Source organism: Plectropomus leopardus, chromosome 14 (assembly GCF_026936395.1).
Source record: "Plectropomus leopardus strain MGB_pleo_1.0 chromosome 14, ASM2693639v1, whole genome shotgun sequence".
Taxonomy (NCBI): Eukaryota; Metazoa; Chordata; class Actinopteri; order Perciformes; family Serranidae; genus Plectropomus; species Plectropomus leopardus.
In genome coordinates, this window is record NC_142189.1 from 32,028,145 (window position 1) to 32,050,733 (window position 22,589).

Genomic DNA, 22,589 nt, shown 5'->3' on the forward strand with positions numbered 1-22,589 from the left:
TGTATTTATTAGTGTGAAAAGCTGAAAGGAAGTAGCGCTCTCGCCACTGGGAGGGAGTGTTAGCACCACACACTTACACTGTCATGTACCATATACCCTGGTGACATTTCGGGAAGGTATGAAGGTCAGAAATATTAACCTGCATACCACCTAACCATATTATTTTTATATTCACACCAAATGAGCTATTACAACAAATTTCTCAAGCAAAATGCAAATGCTTCTTACAGTTAAAAACTAGTCTAAAAAAATGTTGTTTTTCTACTATGCAGGAGTGCAGAATTTCCAAGGACTGAAGGACTCGATACTATCTTCTGCTTTCATAGTATTTTGGCAATGAAAAATTATATAATTTTCGTGACTTTTAAAGAAAAAAATGCCTTCCAGTTGAATTTGGAATTGAGAGGATATTTAAAATAAATACAGAATACAACAATTTCAAGTGGTATGTCCCTCCCCTATAAATAGCAAACAGCTCCTCCTCCTCCTCTTTAACCTTTTGAAACCTGAGCATATTGATTTCGCCCAAAAACATGCTACTGAGCAACTTCAGAAGACCCAAAAATTAGAAGGCAATCAGTAAAAAATTTGTTAAAAGTTAAAGAAAATTAAGTAAATAATTACAAAAAAGAAAAGATAAAAAGGGAAATGACTTGTTATATATATACTTATTAGATCTAATAATAATAATAATGATAATAATAAAAATAGCAATTTGCATGACATTTCTTCCCAAGTTGCTCATTGCCTTTTCCACGTTTCCCGTGTGTGTGTGTGTGTGTGTGTGTGTGTGTGTGTGTGTTGTACAATGTATTAGCCATGGAAACATTGTTTGTCGCCCCTTGTGGAGGCTCTCGTGCGCACAGAAACAAAACAAAGCTGCATTCAAGACCACGCCTCAGTTGGGCGCATAGATATTAACTCTATCAACTTCATTCTAAAGCAAATACTTTGAATAACGGCTTACAGGTATAGCTTGCAGTATATTCAGTAGTCTTTGAATAACGAGTCACGGTTTAAGGTGTCAGAAATGCTCCGTTTCGCCGCTTTTCCTCCCCCTCTATGTGGTGGGACGTTCACGAGCGCTCCGGGCCCGCAGATGTTTGATAAACGCTGCGCGAGCCGCTGTCTGGTGCCCACTTCCTGAATTCACAGCAACAGGAGCCAACGGACATTGCAGCGTTTCATCTAGAGCCGTTAAGCACCGGACAAGCTTCGGGTTTTCACCCCTGCACCGTGGGCTCGGGTGGAGGAGTGTCCCCGCCGTGTGAGATGGTGGAGACTCCGGCTGCGTGTCTCTTTGAGGACATCCAGTATGAAGACATCCAAGTTGAAGCGGTAAACTTCCTGAGCAGCAGCAGCTCAGCAGAGGACGTTAGCTCTGCTTTGCTGGGGGACAAATGTCCCAGACCGGGAGAAAAAATATAACTACGCATAGTTTCTGTGTATGAGTCATACCGAGGACCCACACAGGCTCGTTTTTTGGTCTTACTGTAACGTTAGCGTTGAATTTAACGTGAAATCCAGCGAGAGTTTAACACACTGAGGTCTGGCCAACCATGAAACATGACAGCATCTGCTGTCGAAACCCCTTAATGCATTTTAACAAGCACAGCAAGGCCTCACTTTGTAAAAGGGCAGATTAGTCGTTAAATGTGCACTGGGTAAACGCAAATGTAGCTACTTTTGAAAGTTTCGAGATAGTGAAAACACAGTTTATGGTTTTAAGAGAAGAAAAGTATTTAAAAGTCTTCTGCTGATAGTGAGGGGCTATGTGCTGTTTACCATGGCCTCATGAACCTTATTTGGGGTCCGGGCCAAAATTGAGTTGCTGGACCCCTGTTAACCCCTGCTCCTCTGTCCTTTCTTGTCCAAACATGTATGTAGCATTTTCTATGCGTTTTGGCCTTTCATCCACACGCAAACTGAGTTTTTGGTCACTAAAACATTCTGGAAAACTCCCTCCAGGGTAAAGATAATCAGAAACTCTGTTTTTAGTGTTTATGTTTGTTTGACGTCAGAGAGTGTGTTGTTATCTCTACCTGCATGTCTGAGCAGCGCGTGACAGCAACCGTGCCAAATTGTAGTGTTTTTTCACGCTTGCGGTGTTCACATTGACAGTGCTGTTTCTGTGATGCTGCCTGCTGCAATGAGTACTGTATTTCCATTTTTAGTATACATATGCCACTCATTTGTGAAGTTGTGCAAGCTTCTGCATCCTCAACAACACGGTCCAGCAAATGTTTCACAATAAAATGTCTTGTGCCAACAACCGATGGGATTCTGTCAACAGAGACATCAGAGGACTTTTATTTTGAAATGGAAATAGGGAAGTTTCAGTAAAACAGATGTGTTTCTATTTCCTCATGTCTGTTACAGATAAAGACATTGAAACTGTAATAAACTCACGTGGCATGTGAAATAAATTGGCGAGTCACAGCTGAGACACACCTAACCAGCGCTGCTCATGCAGGCAGAGTGTGTGTAACTTCACTTTAGTCTCCCCAGTGCTGCGCGATTGTTGTTGCTGTGCATTTGCCAGTAGTGACTTCAGACTTCTGATTGGTCAACCTGGCCTTACGGGGGAGGTTACCTGTTGTTTTTGTGTGCGTTTGACATTGCTTGACAGCCTGCATTTGATGTGGACAGAAAAAAAGAAAAAGAAAAAAAATCAAAATCAAAATTGTCAAATTCCTTATGTAAATATTTTAAACAGAATATCTCTGGGCTTTGGACAAAACAAGACATTTGAGGATGTCACATAAACCAAAAAAACGAATCGATTCAGAGACATGAGGCCCCTGCAAAGGGCCCCAGTGCATGCAGTTATGATGGGCCCTTGTGCATGCTCCTTACTCGTTATACATCCGAATTAGACACCGTATTATCTTACCACCTCAACACATGATCAAAGAGAGACTAGACATTTATTTAATTGTGTAGTTTATTATAGCCTATTCATAGTTTATGTAGAATGAGCATCTGTTTTATGGCATATTTTGTTATAGATTGCTCTTGACTATTTAAAAAACAAACAGATGCACCATGATGGAGATGGCTTTGCCCTTTCAAAGGAACGTACAACAAATGGCAATCATCTGAATTTATTATCAATTCTCCTATGAACACAGGTATAATGCAACTGCCCTACCTGAATCGATTCATTGAGAGAATAATATTCAGATTAATGGACGATGAAAGTAGTCATTAAGCAGATTTCGTACCGCTGCAGTAACCACCCTGCTGACCTGCAGTTCCCAATGCGTTTTAAAAGCGTCTGCGGCTGCAGCAGTCCATGGCTGCAATAACAGGGAGGTGCTTCAGTGAACACTGGTCATAGTGCAAGCTAGCTTGTAGCTGCATGCTGTAGCAAGACATTGAAAATCACTGAAATGACCAAATATTTCTACATGTTTGGACAACTGTCATCTTAAATTTGAGGAGATGTTATTTCAGGCCCAGTTTCTCTTCTGATTGTCCTTATAAGTTGCTAGTGCTGTAACTCCAGGTATTCAGACACCAACACTATCAGTTCCTTCTTCTTGTCTTCTTTCTTTTTCTGTGATTCTCACTATTATTTCTGCCAAAGCCAGAAGCAACCAGCAGAAGATCAACACAGTGAACTCAGCGCGGCAGAAAACTAAATCTGTGCACAAGGGCGGCAACTGCTTCATACCCCTACCACCATGCTGAAAACGCTTCTCCTCTGCTGCCTTTATTGAAATTAGGGGTCGACCGATATTGATTTCAGAGCCAATATAGATACAGATTATTAGTACTTAATGAGATCAATAATTGATATTTGGAACCGATATGCATTTACATAAAAAATAAAAATCTTTCTGTCAGTATTTAGAATTTGGAATATAACAACTTCCAACCGAAAACTCTGTTTAAATGCCTTCAGCAAATGTTTAACTAAAACAGAAATGCTCTGCATCATATACAGCAAGTTCCATGCAACTTTTTTTTCTAAAGTTCAATGAAAATTTTGATAAAAAATTAATAAACAAAAATAGCACCCCGAGATCTTACCAAGTAAAAGTTCCTCCCATGCTGACACTGTCTTCACACTTTCTAATGAATTAATTTTATCGGTGATCATTAAAATAAAACACAGATACAAATAATCTGCAAAATGCCAAATATCGACCCCAATAATCTGGATTGAAGGCGTAAAATTACCACATGGTGGTGTGAAAGCACCTCTGGTTGCAGCCTTGTAGAGTATTATGTGACTGTGTTGTGTTATCTTTCCTCAGGCTGTTGGCAGAGGGACATTTGGAGTTGTCTTTAAGGCCATATGGAAAGGAAAGGACGTAGCAATCAAGACCATCGAGAGTGAGAATGAGAGGAACGCTTTCCTTGTCGAGGTACTGTGAACACCTTTGTTGTTAGCTCTGTGCAGTTTCAAACCTGCAGCCAGCCTCACACTTCAGATGTGTGGCATTCTTCCCATCAGTATCCTGGCAGATGTGTTGGAGGTAGCAGTGTTGTCTTGAGAAATTTGGTCAGTGGAAATTGGTGTAACCAGGAGAAAAACATTTCCAGCAAACAACAGATTAATTGCACTTAAACCAGCCATTGGGCTCTGCACTTCTGTGCCTCGGGCCTAAATATCAGTATATCATAAAACTTCAATTAATAGCTGGGGCTATTATTTGCTTAAGTCATTGACAGGCTTATAACAGGCTTATATTTGGGACAGACGTCTCAGACGAATGAGCTTTTATTTCCTTTCACACAAAACAGTTGTTCAGCAAAGATAGGAAATACAATCCAATGCTTTATTTTGAAATATGGGCAAATTGGCTGTATTCATTTATTTCATTTTTTTCAAACATCACTGAGCAGCGAAACAAGAAATGAGCCAAGTATAAGAAAATGACTTGAACATTTTCCAAAAAAACAAAACAAAAGAAAACAAAAAAGCAAAAAAAATTGAAAAATGACCTGAATATTTTTTAAAAATAATGTTTTTAAAAATGATGTGTAAATGAATGTGCAGAAAACAGTGATAACATATGGATTCTATGACGGTGTATGTAGATTAAAAAAACAAAAAAACAAAAAAAAAAACAGAAAGAAAACCAAAAAAAAAGTAAAACAAAAAAAGTGAAAAATGACCAGGAAAAAAAAGTTTTTAAAAATTAAAATAATGTGTAAATGAATGGGAACGGGGTTCGGTCCATGGGCGGGGGCCCTTCTGTGAGTTTGCATGTTCTCCCCGTGTCTGCGTGGGTTCTCTCCGGGGTCTCCGGCTTCCTCCCACAGTCCAAAGACATGCAGCTCAGGTTTATTGGTGACTCTAACTTAGGTGTGACTGTGAGTGTGAAAGATTGTGTGTCTATATGTGTCGGCCCTGTGATAGTCTGGCGACCTGTCCAGGGTGTACCCTGCCTTCCGCCCGATGACAGCTGGGATTGGCTCCAGCCCCCCGCGACCCTTACGAGGACGAGCGGTTACGGAAAATGAATGAATGAATGAATGAATGTAAATGAATGTGTAGGACACTGTGATAACTTTCTTTGATGGTGTATTAGGGCCAGTGTAGATTAAAAAAAAGTTCTGAGAAAAAAACACAGAATTTGTCGCAAATTTGTTAGAAAAAAAGTCATCACTTCACTTTGGATCAGCCACATCACACAGAAGCTGTTGCCTGCTGTATATTACGCCTGCAGTGGATGAACTTTTCAAATTCGCTATAAGGAAATGCTCTTGATTTTAGCCCAGAATCAGCAGATAATCATCGGACTTTGAAGAGACATTGCCGTGAATCGGCCTGTTCAGAAGAAAATATCTCAAATATCTCACAAAATTTGTGACTTTATAGTCTAAAAGAATATCCAACTTTTTCCTGTCAAATTTGTGCCATACATTTCTGAAATTATGATTTTTTTAGAATATTGCCCTCCATTTTTTAAAAATTTACAAAACAAACCTAATACGCCATCATAGGATTCATAAATTGATTTGTATTTGTATTTTTTTGTTTGTGTACAGCTCCGCCAGCTCTCCCGGGTGAATCACCCCAACATCGTGAAACTGTACGGCTCCTGTGACAATCCAGTGAGTACACAACACTTCAAACTGTGACGCTAATAGCTCATGTGTTGCCAAACATATCAGTAGCCTTTTCTTGTGATGTGTGCTAAAGGACAAAGCACTTCCTGAAAGAACAGATCTCATCTCCAGGGCTTTACGTAACAGCACTTTCACAGCCCTCCCAGTTTAGATCACTTTTGAAACATGACACTTATTTTATTGTTTGTCTTTTTTTAGCATACATGTATTGTTCCATCTCCAAATGTTTATAATGCCATCAGGCGCCACCTCGCTTTACAGCGGGGTTAAAACTTTAAGAGGGAAGTGAGTACACACTGACTGCAACTTCCTGTCTTTTGCTGCCTTCGTGTGCTTTCTGGAAATATCATATTTACTGTAATTAGTTATGAGTTATGAGTACATGAACAGCCCTCCAAAGTCATAATTACGAGTGGGAAATTTGGAAATTTCAGTGATACCTGAATTGGCGAGTTGCAACGTTTGCATGATGTTTCAGGGCATCAGAAATGGCGGAAAGCATGCAAGCAGCGTTAACAATTGACGGTAACAAAAAAGGGAATTTGTTATTTTGTTCCTGGTAGCTATCATTTACTTTTCATAGTTGCACATTTTAGTATCTGCATCTATCAGGTGCAGCAAGCAAGGAAGCAAACATTTAACTGTAAAGCATGCCAGAGTATACTTACATTCATAATAACATTATTTTATAACACGAGTTGCTGACTTGATGTAATAATGCAAGATGAACATGGCAGGAAAGTCAATGTTTGGTCAATGGTAAGAAACTTTTTTTATTAATTTGCGTATTAAATATCAATTTTTGATCACATGTAAAGTGTAATATGGTGTTAATGTTAAGTGCTGTCCATGTAGAGTGACCTAGATTATATATAAAAAATAAAATAATACATAAAAAATATAAATTCATTCACTTATTTAACCTTTATTTAACCAGGTATAGTCCCACTGAGATTCAGAACGTCTTTTCAAAGGGAGTCCTGGCCAAGACAGCAACACAAAGAATTTTTACATAAAAGAACTCGTAGACAAAAAACACAACAGCAAAATTTCAAACAAACAGCATAAAATTTCAAACACAAGCAACAGGCAACAAACTTAACACAAACAGTCAGTTGGCAACATTCGAAAAACAAACACGAGCATTCAATGTCCAAAAGGTTCTTAATCCTGTTTTTAAAATCTGTAACTCATCTTTGTAGCTTCCATGTTGTTCCCACATTACAACCTCAAAGCACATGAACATTACAAAGTCAACTACGACCTTCCAACATCACATGAATGCAGCATGAGAAGCACATGCGGTGGCTATTAACTGTCAGCAGCAGTAAGCAGGTTTATTCTGTCATAATGCAGCTGAGCTTAGAGGTAGTTGCACGTGAGCCATGTCTCACTGTCATGTTTCGCTGCTAAGGTAACATGATTTGTGTTCTCAGGTGTGTCTGGTCATGGAGTACGCAGAATGTGGCTCTTTATATAACCGTAAGTCTCATCTTGTGTCTGTAAAATATTCCAGTGGATTCACATTGACTGGGTATCGTGCTCAACAGCATAAGCTACAATTTTGTCATACCATGGGCTAAATAGTTGTTGCCCAAAAGACTATATATGTGTCTCAGTATAAATACATTTGTTGCAAGATGCAGACCAAGAACCATACAATGATATTCGACATAACACAACAGTTCCAAAATGGTTTAGATATTTGCTGTAAAACCATGTTTGTGTTCATATAGTAATCTCATTGTCACTTAATCACAGTCCTGCACAGTGCAGACCCGCAGCCACACTACACAGCCTCCCATGCCATGAGCTGGTGTCTGCAGTGCGCCCAGGGAGTCGCCTACCTGCACGCGATGAAGCCAAAGGCCTTAATTCACCGGGACCTCAAACCACCAAAGTAAGTCTCTCCATGATCAAACACACAGAAGTTACACTGTTCAGAGTGTTTGTAAGAAAACACAGTGATCATGAGTCACAGGAAGCTGTAGAAGACACTTTAAAAGAAGAGATTTGTAATCAAAGATTTGTAATCAAAGACTTGTAATCGTGCGTGCACTATAACTTTAGATGGTTAGTATGTATGTATTAGTATAAGTACTCACATATATGTTTTGTTGAAGTGCAACAGTATGCCTAAAACAACCAACATATTTCCTCACTGTTTCAGCCTGCTCCTGGTGGCTCGTGGCACTGTGCTGAAGATATGTGACTTTGGAACAGCTTGTGATATTCAGACCTACATGACCAACAATAAAGGCAGTGCAGCCTGGATGGCTCCAGAGGTGTTTGAAGGTCAGCCACAAACCAGACTTTGACTTCTCATTTATGAGCTCTAACCTGCCTCATGATAGTGGATTAATACAGAAACATGTATTTATACTATCAATGTCAATTTTTCAAAATTTATAATAGCTATTATCATGGTGGTTGTTTTTATTTTAAATCATCATTTAAAAGATTTAACCTGTCAGCTAGACTCAGTTCTGATTGGATTTACTCTTCAGAGATTGTACTTCACTTTAAATAGATAAGCTGATGTTTCCTGTCAGTCAGGGAGCAGTTTTTATTTTTTAGTGAGTGCAAAAGGGCAGTACAAAAGTAATAACAAAAACAAGGTAATGATAGGCAATGCATACATGGGGGGTAGGTGAAGACAGGACAGAAATTTAGACAGGACAGGACAAGACAGGACAAAGAAAAAACAACAACAAACATACCAAAAATAATCAGGCATGATGGTATTACTGTTGTTGATATGTGAGATATAGATATAGATAAATGTTTAAAAAGTAACTAAAAGGATGAAGTGTTGTGATATATTGCAAATAGGGTTTCGTATTAACGAGTAGGCTTAGGTGGTTTGTAATATTTAACACGTGGTTATACGGTATATGATGGTATGAGCGTGCACCACCGATTTGTAAGTCCACTGTTCCAACAATCACCAGCTCCGGTTTGGTCAGAATAAATCCTTAATTCACCAAGTTAGAGGAAAAAACATGCTGTTATTCTCTACAGTCTCTCTGCCTGCTGGCCACCAGCTGTTTACAGTCCTGTAACTTCTCCCTCCACCACTAGGTGTCACTGTGTCTTTCAGCTCAGCAGCCCTTTTGCATCAGTAAAGACCGGAGAAAGGCTCTGGTGGTGCATGCTGTGCACTACATACAATGTATGTGTGTACTGTATGTATGACGGTATTGAAAAACGTACCTGCAGGATTTCGAAATACCGTGATACCGATTAACTATTTGGGGATATTTGAAAATTGGTAGCCACTCTTTCACCAATAAAAAATCTCTCTTGATAAACTAAATTATGACTTTATATAACTCTTAAAACAAATTTATTAGTAAGAGTAAAACACATATGTTACAGTCCTTTTACCAATATCCATATAATGCAATGCAAACTGCACTGTCATCATTAAACACCAAATCCAATGTAATACAACAATATTCATGCAAGTAAAGAAACTCATAGGCAACTGAGTAAAAAATGTGAGAGGAAAAAGCATTTTCTGTTATTTTACTTGTAACATACAGATGCTTTTTTGTTCAATGAACCTTTGTGTGTGTGGTGGGCTGTTTTAAAAATGTGTGACCAGTCTTGTGACAAACTTACAAGATAGTGTTAAATTGTTTCACTTCCAATTTCCTCTTCTCCAATTTCTTCTGCATGTTGCCGTAATATAAACCGTCATTGCTCTGCCATAGATAGTGATTGCGGTGTCTAAATAAAATCAGTAGAATTTGATTCAGTGCGTAACACTACATCATTAACAGCCAAGCTTGATTTTTACCTGCATTTTACTGGTTGTAAGTTTAGTACAATCAGTCTGTGCTGTGTGTTCTTCAGGCAGTAACTACAGTGAAAAGTGTGACGTGTTCAGTTGGGGCATCATCCTGTGGGAGGTCATCACACGCAAGAAGCCCTTTGATGAGATTGGCGGCTCGGCGTTCTGTATAATGTGGGCCGTCCACAGAGGTGAGAACACGTCCTGCATCAGCTCCAACTAGAATACTACTTGCTGTTGCGTTTTTTATGTCTCTGCACCAGCGATAGCCATGGCAACCATGAATGCATTATGTTTTCGGGCTTTCTGCTTGTCCTGTTCTTATGAACTTGATAGCTTAGAAATACCTTGCAGGTATATCCTCAAATTTGGCACAAACGTCCAGTTGGACTCAAGAATCTACTGATAAGAATTTGTTCGGCAAAGTTCAGTGGTTAAGGCCAGCGTGACCTTGTCACTCTCATTCTTCTGAAGTGATAACTTAAGAACACTTTGAGGGAATATTTTCAAATTTGGCACAAACATCCACTTGTTTCAAAGACACTTTAAGGGTACATCATGCAAGTTCCAACCACCCAGTCCAACTGAATGGGGGGCACAGTTTCACCCTTTAAATGTCAGTCAACTTCTGTCTCCATACAACTGCAATTTGCAGTCATCAGCCATAAATAAAGGCAACTCATAACTGACAGCAGAGCAAGTATACAGCTGGTCAAAATAAGGCTGCTATCTTATGATAATCACATGTGGCGTTTGATTATAGTTGACTTTATCGTGTACTTAGCTCAGTTTTAGCAACACCACAGTAGCAAGAAACCAGTCACATCACGCCATTTGAGAAGTTAATTGCAAACTGTAAGTCTACTTTAAAACAAAAGAGCTCAGAGCTTGTGGAAGCCTCACAGAGCTTCAGACTGAAGGTGGAATCAGAGTCATATCAGTTGTACAAGCAAGGTCCAAGTTGAGCAGACACAACCATCACACACAGTGATGGTGGGAGTCAGTCTTCTCTTTCTCCCAGTTTAGACCCAAGTTTTGTGATATCAGCTACACACCACAGACTCTTAAATGTGCAGTGATACTTATTTATACTTCAATTTATTAATACTTATTTGCATTGTTACATTTGTACTGTTTTTGGTCTTATTGTTTTATTTTATTGCATTTGTTGCTTCTACTGTTTTAGATTTTAGTGTTCTATTTCATTGCTGCTCAAGCAGGACCTCAGTACTTATTTTTGTTCCCTCTCATGTACCTCCATTTTTTGGAGTGACAATAAACCTTCTTGAATTTTGAATCTTGAACAAAACAGACCACATGTAGACATTGCGGTCTCCTGACTGCCTGTTTCCTGTGACGCAGGTACACGTCCTCCTCTGATTAAAGACCTCCCAGAGCCCATTGAGACCCTGATGACCCGCTGCTGGGACAAAGAGCCCAGCCAGAGACCATCCATGGAGGAGGTCAAGAACACTATGAGCAATCTCATGAAGGTATTGTCCCTACACATACTGTAACTCCCGCTAAAACCACTTTTTTTTTTTTTACTTGTGCGTTCATGTGCATATTAGAGTCTAAGCTGGTCATGAGCTGTTGAGGTGTTGGACAGAAAGCAGAGCTCATTGTGGCAAGCTCAAGTTGAATGGGGGAATTTTCTCAAATTTGGCACAAATGTCAAATTAAACACAGGAATGAACAAGAATGTAGGTTAAGGTCACGGTGTTCTTGTCCGTCTTTGTCTTGTAAACATGATTTCTCAAGAACATGGGGAATTTCTTCAATTTTGGCACAAACGTCCACTTAGACTCAATGATGAAGTGATTATAATTAAATGGTCATTTGGCCATAACTCAAGTATTTGTACACTTATAATGTCAACATTTTACACAAATATCGGATTGGACAAAATGATGAAATAATGACATTTTATATCCAAAAGGTCAAAGGTCAACTTCACTTTGACATTCTGCAGAAACACTTTTCTGGCCATTACTCAACATCATAACTCAGGTTCAGAAAAGGAGACTTTTGGCCAGATACTGACACTGATGTTGGGTCGGTGGTAATCAGGGCTCACTGTGACAAGCATGTCTTGAATGAGCCGGACAAATTGAAGCAGGATAATTCTGTTTTATCAAGCCAAACCCAGAGCCAATAAGATATGACTGAATAGAGGCCAGTTCAAAACTGACTTTGAAAGTCAGAGCTGACAGGTGAAGTGTTGGGTCATATCAATCTAAAGCAAGAGAGCAGACAAAACTACAATGTTCATAGCAGCATATGGTTAAGGTATGCAAAACTTTGCAAAAAGCTTTTAAATATGCCACCCCCTCTTCTTGGAATAACTCACAGAAGGACCTGAATTTGAGATGATTATTAGGGAATTTCAGTCACTTTAAAGGGATTGAGAATATAGCAGTCTTGTAATTGCTACTCTAATTCTCACTGAAATCAATAATTGCTCATATTAACGTATATGACTGTTCTTTGTTGCATTATAACTGGACGTTGTTTTTGCTCTTTGTATCATGTGTTACTTGTATTAGTCTGCTTGTATTTATTGTTGTAACAATGTTAATGCTGCCCTCTTGGCCAGGTCGCTCTTGAAAAAAGAGATTTTAAATCTCACTCCGTCTTTTTTCTGGTTAAACAGGATACATACATATACTAAATATAAAACAGCAAACATCAGCAGAAGCACTGCCTGAAACAAAGCAACAATGATGCTTCAGCAGCATGTTGTAGATAAGCAGAAAATTTAGACTTTGACACAAGAGGAGATGAACTCAGCTTTAGGTCAGTCTGTTTTAGCACGGGTTTTTGAATCACCGACCTGGCTCTTAGTGAGTCAAGTCAAAGTGTAAATCCTTATTTCCACTGCACAATAAAACCCAGTAACACCCGCTAACATCTGGATTTTTGATGCAATGAGAATGCAAACAATCGGCATTCACCCTCGGGTTACATGACTGCAGTAGACACAGGTTTTTATTGCCTCTTGCTCAGATCAGCATTGATGGGTGAACAGGGTAATTTCAGCTGCTAAACCTGTGAGATGCAATGATGCTCCATCACTAAATTCCTGTCTCCTAAGCACCATTCAAACATTAATCCAAAGAGAAGAAACCACTGAAAAGTTGTCTGTGATGTCACGCGGACACACCAACAAAACAATCCCCACACAAAAGCTGACAGAAAGGCAGACTTCTGTTGTGTTTACTGGCAGTGGGAATGCAGTCGGTTGCTTATGTTTAAAAAAACTTGTGTGCACGTGCTAATTTTGGTGGGAAAGAGGTGTACTAAGCTCTTCTGAAAAGTGCTGCTTGCTGTGTTTGGATCTCCCAGTACTTTCCAGGCTCTGATGAACCACTCAAGCTCTCTCACCAGTCTTCGGGCAACAGAAGCGGCTCCTCATCAGCCACAAGCACAGGTCTGTATCAGCTCTGCAGCTTCTTATGTTTTGTTTCTGTCATGTCTCATGAGTCTGTGTTTGCTGTGTGTAGGCTCGTACGCTGACTACACCATCAACAGTAACAGGAGTGACGACAACACAGAACACAGGAACTCTGTGGGCAGAGAGGAAACCCTGAAAAGCTTTGAGGCCAAATTTCCACTCCAGTTCAAACCCTCAAAGGTAATCCAACCACAAACACTGATAGTTCACCATCATACTGTGAGGGCTGTGTTCGGTCTAAACTAATTTTATGATGTCAACCTCGTGTCTTCCCCTCTCAGACAGCCACACTGCGGACAGGTCTGTCCAGGGTGTCCAGCGTAGACAGTCAACCGGGACGCTCCCAGAGCCCCACCCACTGCACCAGCCCAATAACCACCAACACCGGCCAATCAGAGCTGAGGATGACATTTAGTCCCACAGGTAGGGAGATTTTCATTTTTTTCTGTTTTCCTCTAAATTCTGTGTGGATGCTGCCACCACTGAATTACAATCCCAGCCTGACTGATAATACATGTGACAGAGCTGGGCTGTTTCTCCTCCTTCAGTCCTGCTTTAAGAGTTCATCAGGAGTGACAGCATCGTGATGACAACACACACTACGAGCTTTGAGTTATGTTGCACTGCCAATTCTGCACCACTAAGGGGCGTTACAGTGTAACCTAACAGTGTTTGTTTATCAGATTTGTGTGTGTGTGCTTACTGCTAAAAGAGCTCTTTTCAGTGACAATGACGTCTGTGTCTGTGTGTGTGTCTTCAGCTACCAATGGTTTAGACAGCTCCATTCCTATGGCCTACCTGAAACTGGATCACCAGTTACAAGTAAGTTGAAAATACATGTTTGTGTTCATTCGATAAGTCTTTTCTTACTGTTACTTTAACTTTCATTAAGAATAATAAAAATGATAATAATAATAACAATAATATGTTTATTATTGAGAAATGTTTATTGTGATTTTTTAAAAATACATATTTTTGTTCATTCAATATTTGTTTTACTGCTATTACAACGATCATTAATAATAATAATAATAATTCCATTATTGAGAAATGTTTCTTGAATTTTTTTTTTTTTTTTTTACAACTTTGGTACATTTTTTAACATGGGTTAGTGCATGACTTCAGCTTTGTGTGCTTTAGTACATTACAGCTAAAGTGTGTCCTCCCCAATACACACTATGTCCCTGTACAACAGGTTTATCAGACCTTCTGCAACAGAGTATCAAGATAAAGGCAAACACACACACACACACAAAAAGTACACTTATGTCAGTTTGGTGTACATACATTGCAAATGTAATTGAAACAAATACAAATATATGAATAAACATAAAAGGAGCAAAATTAATGTATAAAAATGTATATATTTAAAGGTCCTGTGTGGAGGATTTAGGGGGATATATTGCCAAAATGGAACATAATATTTGAATTCTGTTTTCTTTAGTTTGTAATTGGCTGAAAATAAGAATCACTGTATTCTCGTAATCTTAGAATGAACCATTTATATTTACAAAGGGAGCAGATCCTCGTCTATGGAGATTGCCATGTTGCACCGACATGTTTCTACAGTAGCCCAGAACAGACAAACCAAACACTGCTGACAGATTTTTGCGTTTTCACATCAGCCACCATGGTTAGCAGCCTCTCAGTGATGAATAGTGTTGGAAACACACTTACTTTTTGAAGTGAAACTGCTTTTCTATGTGTTTTTAGTGGTGTAAATCAGCAGGTCCATTTGCTTTGGATAGGAGTTAACCTCTCCACATAATTTGGCTCTCAGTGAAAAACTTCTGAAGTTTTGGATCTTCATCATCAATAAGTTCTGTGCTGGCAGCCCATCTCTGACATGCAAAACAGAGCTGGAGAAACACTACTTTCCAACTTGAAACTGCTTTATTCAGTATTTTACCAGTTTAAATCACCTGGTCCGTAGTAGTGGAGAGAAAGAGGCTTCTGTGGCATAATTTGTCAAAACCTTCTGAACAAGACACACTCAAGTTTTAGCCGGTTGCAAACGTCAATCCTCACAGCTACTAAAGCCACAAATCCCCCAAAATCTTTCACACTAGACCGTCACGATACCCCATTTTTATTCAATAGCAAAAAGTAATGCTTATACCTAATAATTGTTAATGTTCAGATATATGTATTTTTAAAGCAGAAGGACACAAAAGGGAGGAAACCTAAAGATCACTGTTAAATAATGTCATTCTGCATGCATATTTAGAAGAAATATTTACAAGAAACTGCTTTAATTTCTTGTTTTTGCCTACTTTTCTTCTTCAGTGAGCACTTTTATCTTCAGAATTATTGTTGATTAATTTACTTCCTTTTGTAGTCACTAATATTTCTTGGTTGTTGACTTTGTTGTAGTTTTGTAGTGTAATCTAAAAAGCAGTTTGCAGTTCGTGGACAAGTGTAGGATTTGAGACGTTGGTATTTTAATTAAACCTAAACCATGGTTTTGCTTTTCACAGTATTCCTCTGATCCAGTTGTGGGATGTTGATCCTAATAAAATCTGACTCACTGAGCTGTCCCTGTGCTTTCAGCCCCTGATTCCCTGTCCAAACTCCAAAGAGTCCATGGCGGTGTTTGAACAGCACATCAGGATGGCTCAGGAGTACCTCAAAGTCCAGTCTGAGATCACTCACCTGGTTCTGAGAAAGTAAGCCCAGTCTCATGTCAGATGTTATCTTCACTTTAACTCTATTTGGGTTTAGGAAGTTTGTAATAATGGATATAATACTGAAAAGTAACCCCCAAACCACTTTTTTTCAGCTTAAAAGCAATATAATCATTTAGTGTTGTTCATTGATTCAGGTGCTTCTTTACATTTGAGTGCAAAAATACCCTCTTGAAGGGACAGGACAATCCTGTTGATACAGCAATAAGGCCAAAAATATTGCATAGTGTCTTTTATTATACTTAATCAGTTTGTAAAAATAATAAACTCATCCATTAAGGAACAGCTTGGATGCATGGAGCACTGCAGAGCTGTTCAACTGTCAAGCACAGTGTGTAGTTTGGATTAATTTTATTTTGTTTTTGCGGGGGGGCAGGAGGTGTTGTGGATCAAGAGGTGGCACAGTCGGATGACTGAGTGTGTCGTAGCCTCCCTCCCAGCCTATTCTTAAAACTTTTTTCCACATTCCAGGGAGGAGGCACTTAAGCCAAAAGTTGGGGATTTAGTTACTCTTAAAGTGATCATTATTGACAAGGTGTCCATTATTAACAGAAATTAGCAGGAATTAATGGACGATGCAGGGGGTTTTATGTCAGAGACTATTCAGTAGACTACGTCACAAAACCTGCGTCATAGTCATCATTTTACCTTAAAGTTCATTTCGAATTGACACAGACGAATTGACATGGAAAGAGTGTTTTTTTCACTTCTAGTGTGTTTCCATCACAAGTTTGGCCTTAAATTTTATTGAAATGGTCTTTAAAAGTCTTAAATTGGTTATATCTATAGATACACTGCACAGCAGAACTGTTCACTTGGTGAGTTACCTCGTCATATGACTCCATGCATGCTCCTCTGTGTTCATTGCAATAAGTCAGTGTGAACAGGAAACAGTATATAATTAAAAAGGCAATGGTGTAGCATATTTTTCCTGGAGCAGACAAACTAAACCAGAAGAAGCTAAACTTATCCAGCTTTATTGCTTTTTTAATTTGCTAATTATTTTTACAGACAGTCACTCTTTGATTCTATATTTTTAACATTTTACATGTCGTTAAATACAGAACTAAAACAAAAAGAGAGTCCGCAAATGTAATGAAAACCGAACCACACTGTAAACCAAAAATAACTGTAATCTGGGTGATGAGATTTCAGGTCAGACTTCTGCTCAGAAATATGACCCAGTGTCGCTCCAATCATCTAGAGTAAAACGTTCTAAAACACCCGAGACATTTGCAAGGACGTTTACTGCCGCTGGCTCCACTGTGATTGCAACCCTGTGTTTAAGGGAACAGTTCAACATTTTGGAAAATTTGTTTTTGTCTGAGAGGGAGATGAGAAGGCTGAGATCACTGTAAGTACGAGGCTGGAGTCAGGATTTTGCATCACGTAACTCCCTCTATAACCACACACTGTTGCTTTTACCACTTGTGTATTGGTTGATTATTTTTTTTCTTCAGAGGCTAGCCAGGCTCCTTCTGTCTCCAGTCTTTGTGCTAAGCTAAGCTAAGCTAACCATGGCCAAAAAAGTTTCTACGCTTGGGAAAAGTGGAGAAGTTGGGGACAACAGCAAACTTCCTTTTTTGTTCCTTTAAATGTGTGTGTCCCTTTGTATCATTGTGTGTCCCCTATTTAAATTCAGAGGGGTGGATAATTGATTTATTGATCCATTCAGAGCTGATCAAATTAGATCGATGGATGAGAGGAGCAGCCACTCCTAATGAGCGGCCCAGCTCTAAAAATAGAAAGTTTATTTGCGTAGTCATGATGTGCTGACAGTAACAGCGGCTCTGTGCTGCCCCCTCTGTTTAGACAGGAGCTAACAGCTGAGCTGGAGCAGGACCAGAGGGAGCAGCAGACTTCATCTCGACTCATCCAGGAGCATAACAAGCTGCTGGAGGACAACAACAGCCTGTCTGCATACTGCCAGGGCCTGAAGAGCAAACTGAGCCTGCTCAAGAGTCAGAACCAGCAGCACAGCTAGGACTGTCCACTCACCTGCATCCTCTCTCGTTTTTACTCTTTCCTTCATTGCCGATGAGAGGAGTCACTCCATGAACTGACCATAATGTCAGGAGACCTATGGTCCTGAGGGAATAACATATTTTTCTTCCCAGTAAATAATGTATCAAGATAACTATAAGACATATGGGGCAAACTGGTAACTATGCTAGTGCTTCAAACAGCAGTGTGCTCCAAATTTCCAGTTTAGTCTGTTGGACTTTAGTTATTACACAATTTTAGTGTCTGAACATTAGACATTTCCACTCGGTACCAAAAATTAACCAACACTGCAGAAAACCAGTGCAGAAGGAAAAAAGTGAAAATTCTTCTTTTAGTAATGAAATTTTAGCCATATATATTTATATTCAAAGCAAACTTTTAGATTTCCTAGCTCAAACAAATGTATGTTTGACTGTAAAGGGAAAGTTCACCCCCAAATAATAACTACATGATTTTTCTCTTACCAAGAGTGCCATGTAACAATCTAGATAGGTTTGGTGTGAAATGCTGAGTGTCGGAGATATCGGCCGTAGAGATGTCTTCCTTGTCTTTAATATAATGGAACTAGATAGCACCACAGCTTATGATGTTTAAAGCACCAAAACCACATTTGTAAAACTCAACAGTAGCATCTCTTTCCAGAAATCCTGACCCGGTTACTGAAGATAATCCACAAACCTTGTTGTGAGCAGTTTAATATCAGAGCTATTTTCTTTCTACTGAATTACATCCACCAACCGAATCACTGTGCCTGAAGGAATGGTGCATCTACTAATGGACGAGAAGCCCATGGCAGCATGAGTTGTAAACATTAATGGCGTCCTCCTCAGCTGAGCTGTGACACTAGTTACATCAGCGATGTTAGGTGAGCTAGCAGTAGATGCACTCTTCCTTCTGCACAATGATACAGTTGGTGGGTTTAGATAGACAATAGGTCCTATATGAAGCTGCTCAAGACACTCAAGATAATACACAGACCTTGTTGTGAGCAGTTTCATGTAGAAACTGTTTTCTTTTCATTGAACTATCACCCACCAACTTTATCACTGCACAGAAGAAAATGTACATCTATTGCTATCTCACCTAGCACATATGAGCAAGCTAATGTTATAGCTCAGCCAAAAAGTACACAATTAATGTTCACATCTCATACTGTCACAAAGCACAAGCCTCTTGACCTTGAGTAGATGCACGCTTCCTTCTGTGCGGTGATACAGTTGGTGGGTGTAATTCGGTAGCAAGAAAATAGTTCCTACATAAGCTGCTCAAGACACTCAGGATAATACACAGAGCTTGTTGTGAGCAGTTTCATGTAGGAACAATTTTTTTTTTTTACAGAGCTACCACCTGCCAACTGTATCACTGCGCAGAAGGAAACATACATCTACTGCTATCTCACCTAGCACATATGAGCTAGCTAACTTTACAGCTCAGCCAAGAACTACAGCATTAATGTTCACATTTCGCACTGTCTCGAGCACAAGCCTCTCATCCATGAGTAGATGCACACTTCCTTCTGCGCTGTGATACATTCAGTAGAAAGAAAATAGTTCCTGCATTAAACTGCTCACAACAAGGTCTGTGGATTATCTTTAGTAACCAGGTCATGATTTCTGGAAAGAGACATTGTTGCTGAGTTGTTTTTTTTTTTGGCTTTTTGAGCACCACAAACCGAGTGCCATGTAGTTCCATTGTATTGGAGAGAAGACAAACATCTCTACGGCAGATATTTCCAACACTCTGCAACTGACACCAAAACTATATAGACTGATAAATAGCACTACAGGTAAGAGGATAACTGCAGTTTTGATTTGGGGGTTAACTATTCCTTTAAATGACTTAATATCAATATTAAGTATATCAGTATACTTTAAATCCTTGCGATCTTTCCCTTTGAAATATATGAGCACTTTTTTTATCTTTAAGTAATAAAGCAATTAAGTTGTGAAACTAAGAGGAAAAGAGGAAGAGGAAAAATTGCTACCACATCCTCTCTGGGCTGCCGTACATTTGATGATGGGGTGAATCATAAAATTTAATATTTCACAGTGGTATTGATATGGTGGGACCAAGGACATTCACATGGACTTTTTATCTGAAACGGACTTTGATTAAGAGAAACTCTGCCGCTTCATGTGTCAGAGGGTGTTTTTATTGTATTAACTTTTTTGAGTTGTTTAAAAAAACCTGCAATTGTAATATGTAAATTCCTACTTTTCTATACTCCCTTTATGGAAGCCGTTGTATTGTGTTGTATGAGAAGAGGAAAGGCACTGACAGTGTGGGCCGTGTCATTTTAAACCAATTTTACTGTGAATACAAGACTTACCAAAGGAACTCCGCTGCCGAGCCGCTCTGCCTCGGAGCCAAAGAAAAGCTTTGTTAAAAGACTGTTTGAAATGGAAATAACTGTAGAATAATGAACCTGGCAGATATTTTCTACATCTGTTTCATTTCTCTTTCCTTTAGTTACTTTTTACACACAGTTATATTTCACACAGTTATGTTAACATTCTTCTGCACTGCACTTAATTGGGTCAAAGACATCTTCTGCATGTGTTTTTTGGTGATTTCTATGATTGGCTTACTTTGGGATGAATTGTTGTTTTAATGCATTTCTTCAGATGTTGCCTAAGGAATGTTCTTGTACAGTTAATTTTTTCATCTCAGATAATTTTATAAAACATTTCTCATGAGATTTTAAAATGTACAGACTGCAATTATGTGCTTTTAGAAAGTAAAACCAAAGTTTGTAGTATTTTCATCTGTTGTCCAAACTTATGTCACTGTTTCGACTATTTTGTCTGAAGGCAGATTCGGAATTATGCAGCTCAACCTGCAAGTCACAGCAGGACACATGAGCAATGACTGACTAAAGGATTTGTTCTGCTGATTGACTCAGTGCTACAGTCAAACAGCAGTGGCACACCAAACTGTAAACTGTGGTTATGTGCCTCCGCAAACCAGCTAAGTTACACGGACAGTTTACACCTATGTCTGTGAAAACACGACTGCTCCACACACATCCTCCCCCTGGCAGCACAGAAGAGCTGTACCATCAGTTTTAAAACGGGCACCCAAGATAAGTGCCACCATTTCAGTATCTGAATGTCTCCCCTTCTGTTCCTGACTTATGACACTGGGTAATGGCCAGGAAGTGTTTTTGCCTAGCATTATGATGTCACAGGGAAGTTGACCTTTGACCTATTGGATATATTTTGTCATTATTTCATCATTTTATTCTGTTGTATTGTATTATGTTGGACATTTGTGTGAAATTTAGTCACAATTAGCTTATGGATTCTGGAGTTATAGCCAAAAATATGGTTTGTGAGGTCATAGTGACCTTGACCTTCAATCACCAAGTTCAAAACACTTCTTTGTCAAGTCCAAGTGAATATTTGTGCCAAAACGGAATTAACTCCTTTAAGGTGTTCTTGAGATATCACGTTGACGAAAAAGAAATGTACAGGTTCACAGTGACCTTGACCTTTGACCAACAAATTCATATTCATATTTCATGCAAGAGTCTGACAGCAGCAAGTAGCATCTTAAACAGTGTGTCTGGGGGTGCAGTTGCAGGTGTGTCCTGTGGAGCACTGAGCTCATCAGTGGTGACAGGGCAGCAGAGCTCACAGAGCTGCAGAGAAACAGCTTGGTCTGCAGGACGGGCGCTCTGTCTGTTGAGCTCACCGTCATTCCTCACATTCCTGCTGCCTCTGAGCACGAACTGTTAAAGGGCTAATCCGTCTAAAAATTACACTCAAAGCGAACTCTGACACAAAATCAGCTTTCATTGTATGCACACAGAAATGATCAGAGATGACTTTTTGCTACATCACAGAACATTAATAGCATGCTGAGAAAAAGCAAAAAAAAATCTATAAATATGCTATTTTTGAGCTTTGAGTGTCCGGTGTGAACATGGTTATAGGAATACATGTTGGTATAAACATGGTATAATGGAATTGAAATTTCACTTTTTTTAAATCTCAAAAAGTATAAAAGAGATTAAAAACAGTTCATTTTACTTTGTTACATATTAACCCATTGAAACCGGAGCAAATTAGCTCGATATCATTCAAAAACATGACAAAGCCAGTGAGGAACTTGACCCAAAAATTAGCAAAAAATGAGTAAAAGTTATAAGAAAATTCCCTGAGAAGTAGCAAAAATAGAAAAAAAGGTAATAACAAAAATAGTTGAGAAAATTATCTGAGAAATAGCAAAAATATAAAGAAAAAAGCTAATAATAAAATAAATAAGAAAATTCCCTGAGAAGCAGCAAAAATAGAAAAAAGTAATATTTGAAATAAACAAGAAAATTACCTGAGAAATAACAAAAAATAGAAAGAAAAAAGTAATGGCAAAAATAAACAAGGAAATTGCCTGGAAAAAAGTGCCGTATATTAAATATATAATTGTAATAATTAGAATCACAGTTTGCCAAACATGTTCCTTATTTATTTGATAATTTTGTAATAATTCTCTCACCCTCTTTCTTCATCTTTAACAAATTTCTTTACATTTTGCACATTTCTTGTCAAATTGCTGATAGCTTTCCCCC

General features: G+C 38.9%; 1 protein-coding gene across 1 annotated transcript; it reads left to right on the forward strand.

The window, feature by feature from the left end:
- The first annotated feature begins 905 nt into the window (after positions 1–905).
- Positions 906–20,786, forward strand: LOC121953646 (mitogen-activated protein kinase kinase kinase 7-like). Its single transcript, XM_088087399.1, has 14 exons — positions 906–1,338; positions 4,263–4,373; positions 6,004–6,069; positions 7,521–7,566; positions 7,846–7,984; positions 8,255–8,379; positions 9,943–10,071; positions 11,243–11,373; positions 13,226–13,310; positions 13,384–13,514; positions 13,616–13,757; positions 14,095–14,156; positions 15,885–16,000; positions 17,831–20,786. The coding sequence occupies exons 1-14, from the start codon at positions 1,273–1,275 to the stop codon at positions 18,000–18,002; spliced, it is 1,521 nt and encodes a 506-aa protein (XP_087943525.1). The 5' UTR covers positions 906–1,272; the 3' UTR covers positions 18,003–20,786.
- Positions 20,787–22,589: the final 1,803 nt, after the last annotated feature.

What these genes read in the sequence shown, in the direction of transcription:
- LOC121953646 (XM_088087399.1), top strand. Translation starts at nt 1,273, where the DNA reads ATGGTGGAGACTCCGGCTGCGTGTCTCTTTGAGGACATCCAGTATGAA. An exon ending in GGAACGCTTTCCTTGTCGAG is followed by an intron (nt 4,374 to 6,003) that starts GTACTGTGAACA and finishes GTTTGTGTACAG; the next exon opens with CTCCGCCAGCTCTCCCGGGT. An exon ending in TCCAGTTCAAACCCTCAAAG is followed by an intron (nt 13,515 to 13,615) that starts GTAATCCAACCA and finishes TTCCCCTCTCAG; the next exon opens with ACAGCCACACTGCGGACAGG.